This window comes from Drosophila albomicans, chromosome X (genome assembly GCF_009650485.2).
Source record: "Drosophila albomicans strain 15112-1751.03 chromosome X, ASM965048v2, whole genome shotgun sequence".
Lineage (NCBI taxonomy): Eukaryota > Metazoa > Arthropoda > Insecta > Diptera > Drosophilidae > Drosophila > Drosophila albomicans.
The window spans coordinates 19,419,449-19,433,382 of NC_047627.2; the positions used below are offsets into that span (position 1 = coordinate 19,419,449).

At 35.9% G+C, this 13,934-nt stretch overlaps 2 protein-coding genes across 8 annotated transcripts in view; both read left to right on the top strand.

The window, feature by feature from the left end:
* Positions 1-582: 582 nt before the first annotated feature.
* LOC117572602 (dopamine D2-like receptor) overlaps positions 583-13,934 on the top strand; it is a 77,276-nt gene continuing 63,924 nt past the window's right edge. For 4 of the 7 annotated variants that reach the window (XM_034255541.2, XM_034255566.2, XM_034255547.2 and 1 more), the window contains exon 1: positions 585-783. The gene's annotated coding sequence lies outside the window, so the exon portion shown is untranslated. Of the gene's footprint in view, positions 784-13,934 lie in introns of all 7 variants that reach the window. The other 3 variants (XM_034255557.2, XM_052002254.1, XM_034255575.2) reach the window with 2 other exon arrangements.
* On the top strand, positions 1,924-2,645 carry LOC117572627 (ubiquitin-conjugating enzyme E2-22 kDa-like). Its single transcript, XM_034255587.2, has 2 exons — positions 1,924-2,006; positions 2,115-2,645. Exon 2 carries the CDS (start codon positions 2,133-2,135, stop codon positions 2,643-2,645), a length of 513 nt encoding a protein of 170 aa, XP_034111478.1. The 5' UTR covers positions 1,924-2,006; positions 2,115-2,132.

Consider the following 13,934-nt stretch of genomic DNA (forward strand, 5'->3'; position numbering starts at 1 on the left):
AGACTGATTCGACAGTTGGTTATGAAATCTGAACGTGTTCGCACGTGCCGCACGGAGCACGCAGCAGCAGCCAACCAGCCATTAAAATCAAAATCAAGCAAACATCACAAACTCTCTCTCTCAGTCTCTCCCACAACCACAACAACAACAATAACAACAACAAAATTCAGCAAACAAAAAACAATAAGCTCGAACAACATTAATCAAAATTCAAAACCAATAACCGAAAAATAAATACTTTGACTAACCAAAAAAATTCTCAAAATCAAAACCAATAAAATAACAAAACCAAAATATATATACTCAAAAGTGTTTCGACAAACAAATTTCTGTGTGTTTTCAAAATTATCAGTTTCTCAGTTTCATCGAAAACTCAAATCACAAATCAAGAATCAACTTCGAATATCAACTCCATCACGCTGCGTGCAATGTTTTTTTGTTGTCTCAATACAATCAATCTAGTATTTTATTCAAAATAAACCGTCGGCAATTAAACACACTTTTTTTTATCGTGTTTGGTTAGTTTGGTTGAGGTTTTTTTTTTGTTTTTGTTCTTTTTTTTTTGCTTCAATATATATATATATTGATAAGTGTAAATGTGCATATAATTTATATAAATATTGAAATAATAAGCCGCAAAAGAAATAGAATAAAAAATCTAAAAAGTAAAATTGAAATTGTCCGCGACTATAAAGTGCGAAAAGCGAAAGCGAAAAGCAAAAGGAAACAAAGTTTGAGAAAAGAGATCAATGCAAACTCGAGTAAAATTCCAAAGCGCGCAATGTAAGTATTCAAAAGTGTTAACAATTTATTTTTACTATGCTAAATGAAACACCACTTAAGCGAATGAAAATTTCCTTGAATGAACTGTGACAGTGTTTCTTTTTTATTTTGGCAGAGTGCTTAATTATTTTGAAGTGAGTTATTTAAATTTTTGCACAAGAGTGTGTCAAAAGTTGTGCAAAGCACTTGCTAATGTGTTGAAGTGTGTTCTCTTCTCTTGTATTTGCTTAAAGTTAAGTAATGTATGCTAATGCTTCTATGCGAAGTACAAGAAGAAACAAGAAGCAAGAAGCGATGTCAAAGAAGTTTATTTCATTTGGAGAGTGCGGGGTAGGAAATAGATGCGTAGACAGAAACAAATAGTCAATATCGATAAGCAGGGAGGGGCAGATAAATCTCCAAGCGGGAATGTTCTTAATATGGCTTTTAGTTGCTTTCCTTGTTCCCCAGTTGTTGTTTCAGTTGTTGTTGTTGATGCTGCGTTGCTTCGTTGCTGCTTCGTGGCTCTGACAGTTGTGCCATGTGCTCAAGTTAATTATTATCAATTAATAGCTAATCACGATAAATGTGCATGAAAACGGGGCCAGCGAATGGGGATTAAGTGTGTGTGCGGCGGGGGAGGGCGGCGAATGGAGAAGGAAATGGCGTTGGGCAGATGGCAACTGTAATTGAGTAAGAGTAGGGGTGGAGGGGGGCAAGGAATGTGAGGAGGTTTATGTGGTGCTCGCTGGCACGCAACAAATGGCCATGACAGCAATAGGACATGGTGTCCCGCCAGCATATATCCTGTTGATTTGTCACACGCGGCGTATGAGCGACGTCATGCCTTTGCCTGTGCCTTTGCCTTGGCTTGGCTTGGCTTGGCCTGGCAATTAAAAACGCGCATACGCACAGTGCGACGCACGAATATGAATGACAGAAAGCAACAAAATAGAACAGCATCAAAAAAAAAAAAATAAAAGATGCAAACAAAGCGAATCAGCAGCCACTTGGGCGCGTAACAAGTGATTGTATGTATGTGTTACGACATCAACAAAGTTTCGTGTCAACTCCATCAGTTATCATTTTTGTCAGCTGCAAAGTCAGACACTTTCATTTGATTAGCACACTTTGTTTTCAACTTGAACTAAAAATCACTTTAGTGTGCTTTTCGAGCTGCGTCAACTGCAAAGCATTTGCTAAGGCTCCATCAATTTCGAATCCAAACAAAACGAAAAAAGCAAGTAATATTTCAAAGCATTTGCTAGGGCTCCATCCAAACAAAACGAAAAAAGCAAGTAATATTTCCCCAAAGATAAAGCCATAGATCAGCCATCTAGCTTAATTAACAGGTGACAAGGCAAGCGACAATGGCAAACATTTCCGTGGTGCGTATCAAGTGCGAGCTGGTCAAATTGCTGCAGAGCGAGGAAGCTCGTCAGGGTTGGATCAAAATCGAGCTGGTCAACGGAAGCTGGACCGAATTGCGTGCTGAGATAATTGGTCCTAAGGACACGCCCTACGAGGGCGGCCGGTTTGCGCTGGAGATCAAAGTACCGGATGACTATCCGTTTGAGCCGCCAAAAGTGCGTTTCACCACATGTATTTGGTATCCGAATATATCGTTCGTATCTGGCATGATCTGTCAGGACAAACTGAAGTTCAGTTGGTCAGCGGCGATAACATTGCGCACAACATTGCTATCGCTTCAGGCGCTGCTATCTGCTCCCGAGCCGAACGAGCCACAGAACATTGTGGCGTCCACGCAGTATAAGGAAAAGCATGATTTATTTATCGTCACGGCAAAGCATTGGACTGCAGCCTATGCCGGGGGTTCTTTCAGTTCTGCCGACTGCGATGCCAAGATCCAGCGGTGTCGATGAGAAAGTGGCGCGCACTGTACTCTCCATACATAAGAGGGTTGTGCCGTCATTAGATCTCTTTCGCTACATAAAAAATATACAAAGTATAGTATTCACTCACGTAACCTAATCCAAATAATATGTAACATTTACCTATTTCCATTTGTTATTCAGTTGTGCTTCTTCAACATTTTGAATTTTGTAAAATTGAATTTCAACGAACTCTCCGAAATTTACATTCGCCTCACACTTAATGCAGATAACTAGCTTTAAATATCTTCTTCAGAAAACACAAAACTTATAATGTTGCATAACCAAATATAACAAAGACATGTGTTCATTGCCTTGCTGTTAGAAAATTGCAAGAACTTTGATTGATTTGGACGGAAGAAACTTTTATCAATAAATTTATTTGGTAGAAGTTTGATTCAGTTGCAAAAAGGAAACTATTAACAATAAATTGAAATGCTTTAAAATGTATTCGAGATATTATTCTATGCTTATAATTAAAATCAGTAGTCATCACATTAAATTAAGAATATTGTACTGAAAATATTTGCATTCGAAATTCATTCGAAAAAAATACATAATTTTGTATTGCGTGTTGACAAGACTTGGTATTTTTGTTTAACTTCGATGCTGCAAGAGGTATTCAGCAATATCCAAATTCAACAGTTTGTCACTATATTCAATTTAAAATTAATTAATTAATAACGTGTCGTATACTTGATGCGGCTGTTTTGCTCAGCTGCATGTGCAATAAGAACCAAAATCAAAAGTTTGGTTTTACATTATTTCACTTTCATTTTTTTCTTCTATTTAAAATTCTTTCATCAAAGTAAATAATTGTACATTACGTACAAGGCGCCGTATACTTGATATTGTTATTCCGCTGTGCAGCTACAAAAAATATTTTATAATAACAAAAATGAATAGTTTGTTTTTCTATTTATAATAATAAATAATTTTGTATCGCTCGCAGACGCAGCGTATACTTAATTTTTTTTTGTATTTGCTCTGCAGCTATATTGATAATTGAACAGTATTGAAAAATCAACAGTTTGTCATAACATTATTTAATTAGAGCTGAAAACTATTCTTCAAATTACATATTCTTGTTTTACACGCTAACATCACGTATACTTGATATTGTTATACATTTGTGCAACTGCAAAAAAAAACAAAAAAATTAACAATTAGTCTTATGTTGATAGGGGACATTTTAGAATATTCGAGTCATATTTAAAATGTATCAATTAAAACATGGCGTATACTTGATCCGGCTATTTCGCTCAGCTGCATATTCAGCAATAACCCACATCAACAGTTGGGTTTACATTATTACACTTTTATAATTTCCTTTTATTTAAAGTTCTTTCATCAGAGTAAATTATTTTGCTTTGCGTTCTAACATGGCGTATACTTTATATATTTATTCTGTAGGAAATATTCAAAACTAACGAATATTAGTTTGTTAATACATTAATTTGAGAAATACTAGAGTTTATTAATTTTTTAATAATGAAATTGAATATTTGAAATTAATATACAATTTTTTGTCGTATACTTGATAAATTGGTTTTCCGCTTAAAAATCAATTGGAAGTGGACCTCGATAATTGCTTTTAAGCTGTGCTGTCGCAGAAAGTCCTTTAATAAAACAAGTTAAATGCTGCGTTAAGATTTCCCTTCACTGTGTGAGTTTTAAGCTGCATCTGCAGCTGCAGCTGTTGAGTTGTTGTGCGGTCCATGTGCATAACATTTAATTAACTAATTGATTATAAACTTTGGCAACGCTCTGCTCTGTCTGACTGTCTCCGCTGACAGACGTACTGATTGCATTGGAGACTGCAGCTGAAGCTGAGATGATTCCCTTGCAGATACAGATGCAGCTATAGATACAGATACAGATGCAGATACAGATACATTTACAGCTTCAGTCTGTGTGCATCAAAGTCACTAGCAGCAGCAGCTGCTGGATGTTTGGGGAATCAAGCGAGCAAAGGGAAACGAAAGAGCGACGAACGTTTGGCATTGGTAAAACAAATAACAAAAAAATGAAAAAGAAAAACAGAGGAAAAACCTGAAAACAATCGCCCTGCGTTCGCTCAGTCCTTGCGTCAATAAAGGACATTTTATTATTTTTGCTCGACTGTTTGCAACGTTCGTCGTTTCGCTGCTGCTGCTTCTTCTTCTTCTGCTGCTGCCCAGTTCCGTTCGTAAGTCCCTTTGCCATCCAGTTTGCCACTCTCCCAGTTTTCTTTTCTTTCGTTGCTGCTGTTTTTTTTTTTGTTTTTTTTTTTTTTTGTTTTATCGTTTCACTTACAAAGCGTGGCGCATTTTACGCTGATTGCGCGCTCTCGCAAACATTTTGCTTTTGGCTGCTGCTGCTGCTCCTGAGGCTTCAGCTGCTGGGACTCCCCGCCAGGGGACCCGGATCGCATTGTGTGCTCGTATCTGTCGCTGTCGCTGTCGCTGTCTCCGGGTCCAGCCTCAGTCTGAGCCTTTGTTTTCCAGCCCAAGCACACACACACACACACACAGAAGAACGTAGTCAATGTGGCTGCTGGTTGCTCTGTCTATAACTGGATACGATTCGATAACATTGAGTTTATTGTTACTTCCTTTTGCAATTATCCTTGTTAGTCAGCGGAGTCAAATAGCCCCCCAAACTATCATCATCATATCTCTCTCGCATTTACTTGTTTTTTCCTTTCTTGCTCCTCCTCGACAATAATCATCATTGTCATCATCATGAGAGCAGCAACAGCAGCAGCAACGTTGTCATCGTTGATTGTGTTTTGTTTTTAGCATTAGATTGGTTTCGCCTTTTTGCCTTTTTCTACCTCCCTCCCCTCGCGCCAACTACTTCGCCTTTTTGCCTTTGTGCCCACCAAATTAGTTAACGGCAAATCTCTCGCTCGCATTTGTCGCAGCGCCATTTGACCCAAATAGTTTAATGACAATAGGTGCTCCATTAATCAGCAGTGGGTCTTCTTCATCCTTAGTCCTCCCCCCCTCACTCATCCACTTTCGATTCGCCGACTCCTGCGGTTTACGATCTCTTCTCAATTGCTCAGCCACTGTATAAAATTGCCCTAATGGCGTTTTTGTCGCGCTTTCATTCCCATTACTTACTTTATTTACACCCAAATGCCGTTCAACTGTAATTGTCCTTGTTGTTGCTGTTGTTGTTGTTGCTGCTGAGCTTTAAAAATTATATTTATTTTGCTATGCTTGCGTTTTATCACACATCGTCAAATAAGAGTACATAATGCTTAAAGATTATTTAGTCAAGTTGTTGTGGTTGCATTTGCTATTTCATATTAAACTTTTGTTGCAAATAATACATTATTTGCCTAATCAGACGAGCTGTTTTTAGCTGAAACTTTTTACTATTTCTGTAACTCAGTGTGACTGAATTTGTTTAAAATAAAACTGATTGTGTAAAACGACATTTTAAAATAGATTTTCTCTGCAAAATACTCAGATAAATTAAAGAACAATTTTTACACAAATTATACGTCCAAGTGTTATAAATCAGTAATATTACGATTGTTTATATGTATAATACTATAAGTTCATTAATTGCCTTTATTTTAACTATATTTAAACGAGCGAGAGAAAGAGAGAGAGAGAGAGAAGTCGTGTTCTTACTTTGATCTTTAACAGCTTCAATCGATATTTCTATAAACATTTTTATAGTGTTGGCTTACATAAAATAAAAAAATATAAAATTATATTACATTACAGACGCTAACGAAGTTATTCTACATTTAGCATTTTGAACTCTCATATAGAAATTTTAAAATTAAAAATAATTTTGGTAGCAACAAATAATAATAATTACTTTAAGTTGTATTTTTGCATTTGCTTAAACTTAACTCTAAACTAAACTTATACAACTCACAACTAGTCTAATCTGTTTAAGATGTTAAAAACTATTTAACATTAGTCACTAGGAGTAAAGCAACAATATATAAATCAACTGAGAATCATAACCATATAATGGTTATATAGTTATTGCTTTTTTTTGGGTAGTTATTTTAAAATAGAATATTTCAAGTAGTCTTATATTAAATGGATAATTTTCTTAAATTTACCTTTTTATTGCACAGTAATTTAAAAGAATTATTTATATATATTGAATAACTAAACAAAATGAATAAAAATAGTATTAGGCAAAAGCAATTAACGACTACTCTTGAGATCACATAAGAAATGAGAATGCTGATGATTATGTTCGTGGAAATTGTGTGTGTGTAATTGAGTAAGTAATTATGATTTGGCTGTGGCCAAATGAATTTCTGTGGAAAATCCATTGGAATTAGAGATACTCCATACAACTGTCAACACACACACAAACACAAAAAGAAAGTGAAATAAGTGGAACAACAAAGCGATAAGCTCGCAATTCTAAATAGCAGCAACAAAGGCAACAAAAGAGAGAAAGAAATAAACAAATACAGCTAAAGCGTAACTTTTAAGCGAGCACACCAAAGATGTAGACGAAGAGTGTGGGAGAAAATGACGAAGAAAATGCACAAGAGAGAAGGAGAGAGTGAGGAAAATGTAGCATACGCTGTGGCTGTGGCTGGCAATGTTTAATTAAAAGCGTGAGAAAAATGCAACACTCAAGAGCCAAGCTGCAAAATAGTCGTGTGGTTGGTCGCTGGAACAACTGCAAGCTCAAGCTGAGCCGGAGACTGTGAAGAGAAGTGAAGTGAAGTGACCATGGACGTTTTTGCAAGTTGCAACCTCCGACGCGCATTTTGCCAATCTCCGTGCTTGCCATTGCCATTTCCATTCGCTGGCTAAAGCCAAAGCCAAAACCAAATTAAATTAATTAAATTGCAAGAAAATCTGCGCTGAAGCACGTGGAAAACTCGTTGTCGTCTTCAACGTTGTCCAAATGAAATCAGCAGAGTGAAGTCAAATTAAGTAAAACTTGGCTTAGCTTAGGCAACAACCTCAACAACAACAACAACAGCAGTGGGAAGAACAAGAACAATTTAAGTGAGGGCAGCAAATGCGTTTCTCTTGCTTTCGCTTTTGCTTTCCTTTTGGTTTTGGCTTTCAGTTTTTGTTCTTGTTTTTGCTTTTACACGATGTGCCCATTGAATTTCGGCTTGAAAGGGCGTGATATTTAAGTAGCTCAGTTGAATTGTAGTATAATATGTATGTTATGTATGATGTGTGAAAATAAAATCTTCAAATTTGCTACAAAGATTTCTATGAAGCAAGCTATGCATTTTTATTTTTCTCTTAATAATAATCGCGTATGATAAAATATATCTGATTGTTATATATTTTAACTAAATTTAATTTGTATATATTTTTTCTTTCTTTTTTATATAATGAATTATTGTATAATTTACAACTGAACTTCATTAAACTTACTTTTCGCAAAATTCTCAAAATTTTCGACAACTGCTATTTCAGTGGGCAGCCAAAACGTTGTGCAATTGCAAAAAAGCAATAGAAAAATTTCAACTTACAAAAACAATATTCAATCATTCATTCAATTCATTCGATCAACTAACAAAACGAAATATGTAGTTTTCTTTCTGCCGCACTGCTATTTCAACGTTCACAGCTGCATGTTGTCATATTTTATGAACCTCTTTGTTTATTTATTTATAAAATTTATATATAATTAAAATGAATAGTAACACAATGACTAAAGCACAGGCAGCAAATGCCTTCAGCCTAAACCTCTTTATAATAATCAAATTTTGTTCTAATAAAATAGTTAACTAGTTGTTCTAATAAGTTAGTTAAAATCTGCCATCTACTTTGAGCTAAACCTTTTAAAAAGTGCACGTAGTAATAACTGATTTGCAATGAATTTTACAGGGTATATTAAAGTCGCTCTCCGCTTTCATCAGCTGTGTTGAATTTGCTGTTGTTGTTGTTGTTGTTGTTTTTGCTTTGCACTTTTACAGTGTAGCGCCTTTTGCGTTCTTCACGCGGTTGCCAAAGCATTGCACTTGACTTAAAGCACAACTGTGTTTTTTTTTCTTTTTCTACCTTTTTCGACTGCCCACATCGTGCTTATTCGCTCTAACTCCCACTCCCATTCCCAATCCTTCTCTCGCTTAGTTATATTGCTCGTTGAGTCGCTTGCATTTTTTGCAATTAGCGGAATTGTTTCACATTTGCTTCACACCCAGCTTTGGTCCACACAGCTCACAGCTGAAACTGAACTGAAGTTGCTGTTCGCCTGCAGTTTATCTGCGGTTGTCATTGCATTACTTCGCTTTGCTTCTCTTCCCTCTTCTTGGTTTGTCGCTCGGTTGAGTTTATCTGTAAAACTTCCCCACTTCGTCGCTGTCAACTGTCGCTTTCTCATTCTCTGTGTGTGTGTGTGTGTGTGTGTCCAGCATTTTGGCGCCCAAGGGAAGTGTGCTAAATCTTTTAAAATACATCTAAAAACCGCGCTGCGAACACACACACATACACGCACACATGGACAAACAAGCGCACACAAAGACAACAGCTTTATGCACTTTACTTGGAAATACTCGTATGTTGTTTCCCTTCTCTCCCTCTCTCTGTCGTTTTAAAGAACTTTTGCAGAGCAACTATCTATACGTTCCAGCTGTTTTCAAGCTGTGCTCCTCTAACTCTCTCTCTTCTCTCCTCTTCTCTCGGTTTGTCGTTGTCGTTGTCGTTGTGGTGCACTCATGTGCATTTTAGTGGTAACCCAGTTTTCGTTTTAGGTGCTTAAAAGGTTTCCCCTCCCCATTCCATTTGAATGTTATTTGCCTTTGTGTGTGTGTGTGTGTGTGTGTGTGTTGAAGGTGTGGCAGCTGCAAAGAGTGGACGACAGATAATAGATCTCTGGCAGCGAACAGTTTTAAATCGCCGCCGCACAAAAATTTACTTACATAAGCTCATTTTCAGCAATTCAGTTAGTTAAAAGACATAAAACTAAGACCCAAACAAAAAAAAAAGGCAGAGGCAGCAGCAGTCATTTAGTTTGGCAGACAGACAACAACAGTTTCCTGGCCAGAAATGACATCCTCAACCTCATTGAGAGTCGCAAGATGCTGCGACTGAGATGGCGGCTCATCCTGCTTCCTTTCAGCTCAAACGAGTTATGCGCATTTGCCCGCGAGCCGAGAGATTTGCGTTGCTCAGTTTGTGTGTTTTTTTATACCCGTTACCCATAGGGTAGAAGGGTATTATAACTTTGTGCCGGCAGGAAATGTATGTAACAGGTAGAAGGAGGCATCTCCGACCCTATAAAGTATATATATTCTTGATCAGCGTCAACAGCCGAGACGATATAGCCATGTCCGTCTGTCCGTCTGTCCGTCCGTCCGTATGAACACCTAGATCTCAGAGACTATAAGAGATAGAGCTATCATTTTTTTCGATAGCATTTGTTATGTTTGCATGCAGATCAAGTTTGTTTCAAATTTTTGCCACGCCCACTTCCGCCCCCGCAAATCAAAAAAATCAAATAACAAGCCTAATTTTAAAGCTAGAGTTTTGGTATATACAATAATTACTGCAGTAGTTATGATTCCTGAAAATTTGGTTGCGATCAGATAAAAATTGTGGAAGTTATTAAAGAAATACTTTTGTATGGGCAAAAACGCCTACTTACTGGGGGTCTGAGTTACTTTGGCTGACAATCTGGTACATTGTGCCGTCTATGGTATATTTTGAATGGGGTACTATATCGATATACCAAACATACCATTTGGTATATTTTTTAGTATTTTTTAGTATTTTCGGTATATTTTGAAAATGATACCGCAATATTTTGCCTTTATTAAAAGTGGGTAGCGGGTATCTCACAGTCGAGCACACTCGACTGTAACTTTCTTACTTGTTTTTTTTTTTTCTTTATATTTTCTTGTGCTGTTGTTTGGCTTCCTTCGGTTTTCTTTTCCACCATTCGTTTCGGGTTGCCTTCTTTTTGGTTTCCGTTGCCACGCAGAAGAAATTTGCAGTCGAAATCCAGGTAAAAGAAAAAAAAAATACTGAGAAAGAAAACCACCTCAAGGCGTACGTCATTTTGTTTACATAAAATCAGCCAAGTGGAGACAAGTGCTGAAAGATGTCGATTGGGAGGTGCCACACACACAGAGAGGCAGAGAGAGAGAGAGAGAGGGGCGTGGCAGGGAGAAGAAGAGGAAGAGGATGGCAACATAAGCGTGGCAAAGATGTAAATGGAAATGGAGACTCAGGCGATGGCTAAAAGAATCTTGGCAACATTACGGCATAACATTTGCATAATTATTATTGTCAGTATGCGTGTGTGTGTGTGTGTGTGTGTATGTGCATATGTGTGCGTGGCAATGTTTATATATATATTATTTTTTTTTGTGAGCAACATTTTGCATTTAATTTGCATTTAAACTGAGACAACCAGCTGATAAGTGCCAACAATTTTCAGCCTGATGACGTTCTAGGAAACCCAAACTCAAGCTTAAACTTAAACCAAAAAACCCACCCAAAAAAAAAAAAAACGTCAAAGAAACCTGATTAAGTTAAACAACTTAAAGTCTAGAAAATGTTTGAAGCAAACAAGCATCTAATCAAGTCATTTTATAATCTTGACTGTAGCTACAAATTTGCTTATTAAGTGAAACATTTCTGGAAATATTTTAGAATTCATATTACGTAAGACACCTTTGGGAATATATTTCATAAACATTTCCGCAAATATATTTAAATATATTTTGTATTAGGAAAATAAACATTTCCGCAAATATTTTTAAATATATTTCGTATTAGGAAAATATTGTTTTTGGAAATATTTTAAAATAAAGTTTATATTGAGTAAAACTTTGTATGAATTTTTTTAAGTAAAACAGCTTTGAATATATTTTAAAATACATTTGTAATTATGTAAAACAATTTTGGAAATATATAAAATATATATAAATTTAGTTCATATTAAACATTTAGGAAGTTCTGAAAATTAAAGTATAAAGTATAATGTGTGGTTTTACCAATTAATTTTGTGACTCCATTAACAGTTTCTAAAAATGTTTTTAAAATTTTAATTTAATAGTTTTTTAAAATGTATTTAAAGTTTAGTAAAATCATTCAACAATTTGATGAATCATTTTCTGTAATTGAGTTTCAAGAAAATTCAAATATTCGTAAGAAGAAATAAATATTGAATGAAGTAATTTTCTGATTAATTTTATTCAAATATGTATTATAAAATTCCTTTATCGGTATTTTCTAAAAGTCTTTCTAAAATTGTTTAAATTGTTTGCTTAACCAACTTAATTTTCTTCATTTTAAATGTAGTCAATCAGTCCGTTTTTTATTTATTTATTTTCTGCACACTCTGCAGTTATTTTGATAACTTTATTGCAGTTGGCAATTCGGTTATTTGTAGCTCCGGAATGCTGTTTATAGTGCTGAGAGTGCTTTAAGGCTTATATTCGAGCCATAAAAATGTGCTTCAAGAATTATTCATTTCTTGCTGACGTTTCGAAACTTGGATTGAGAACTCTTTATTTTTTTTTTTTGTCGTTTTTATTTTGCAATTGGCAACAATGAATGTGAAGCTTGCGGAGTCCGGGCAACATGTCAATCTTGAATGCTGAGTGGACGGTCAAAAAAAAAAATTTCCATAAAAAAAAGATGCGAAAACGAAAGAAGAAAAACAGTTGCAAGCAGCATCAGCGGCATCAAATGAGCGCCAGCTGTGTCGCAGCAGCAGGTCCTTGGAACTAGGAATGAGCAAGTGAGTGTGTGAGTGAGTGAGTTTAGAGTGAGGCGCCTAGGCGGCAGATAGGGACAAGGACTCAAAGCCAGAAACGAAAACGAAAACCAGAAGCAGAACCAAAACCGAAAAAACCCAGAAGAGGAGGCAGAGGCTGTAAAACGGCAGAGCAAACATAAATGACAATGCATGCCACATTTTTCGCAACGGCACAAAAATTCCAATTAAGTAGCAGCTGTTGGTAACTCGCTTTGAAAATTGAACAGCGACGCAATGGCAGGAAGACAGGAAAACCAAACGAAAACCAAACCAAATCAGAAAGCGAACCAAAAAAAAAATAAAAAAAACGAAAACGAAAAATGAGAGAAATGCGGAACGAGATGAAAAGCAATGCCGAAATGTGAGTTCTCTGACTTCTTTCGCCTTGCTGCTTCTGCTGCCTCTCGTTGAAATGAAAATCAATGTCACTTTGTGTTTGGAGCAACGCTGACAAGTCAAGCTACTCTTTCTTCCCCCTTGGCCAACTCTTTCTGGAGGCTAGCTGCCCATCTCAACGGGACCAACTCGAACCATGTGCGATGCCATGTGCAAGGGTCAAGATTTTGACCACAACAAAGATGCGAGCTGGGCAGGCATAAAAGTCACTAACATTCGGTCGCCAGTTAACAATACGTCCTCTCTCTCTCTCTCTTTCTGTTTAGCTACCCCTCTCGCTTACACTGTTTTTACGCTTCTTTGCTTGACAATTGGCCAGGACATGAGCACCAAAAAATTATATAAGACAAACATGTTTCGTATACCTTACTTAAGTGCTGCACACTGAGCGTATGTTTGTCCCTATGCGTGTCTGTGTGTGTGTGTGTATGTGTCCGTGTTTTGGTGCCTGTGTGTAGGAAAGTGTGCGCTTGTGCTTTACCCCAGCAAACCAAGAAAACTCGAACAATAATACCAAGAAAAGCAAAGAGAAAATATACAGAAACCATTTTAAAATACATATTTCTGAGTTTCAACTACTTTTATGTTTATTAGATTATACATATTTATTAAAATATTTATTAGAAAATGTGCAGTGTTATTTTCTGTAGTCTGTCTTTCAAAATAAGAAGAAGGAACAAGTAAGAATTCTACAATCTAGTGTGCTCGACTGTGAGATATCCGCAAACTATTTTTTATAAAATCATATTCTACAAAAATATCAAAAATATACTGCAAAAAGTTCTAAAACTAGCGATGGCTATATTTGGTATATCCATATTGTGGTACATTAGTATGCAAAATATACCAGATTGTTAGCCATATTATAGCATTTTACCTCAAAGTCTATATTTAGTATTTTTTAGGAGAAAATATATATTTTTAAAATTTTTTTTTATATAAATTTTAACTTAAAATATTAACTAAAAGCAACTTCAGCTTTTAGATTTTTCATTCTTATAAATACATATATAAAGTACTTAGATAAGAAAGTTGGTGAAATATATTATAAAATTGAAATGAGTTGAATGGTTGGAAATAATTTGGGCAGGATTATTCGTTTTTTTGTTTTTTTGTAATTATAATACTCAAGTATTGTATATGAAAATATTTCAAGTTGCAAATACTTCGTGCAATGAG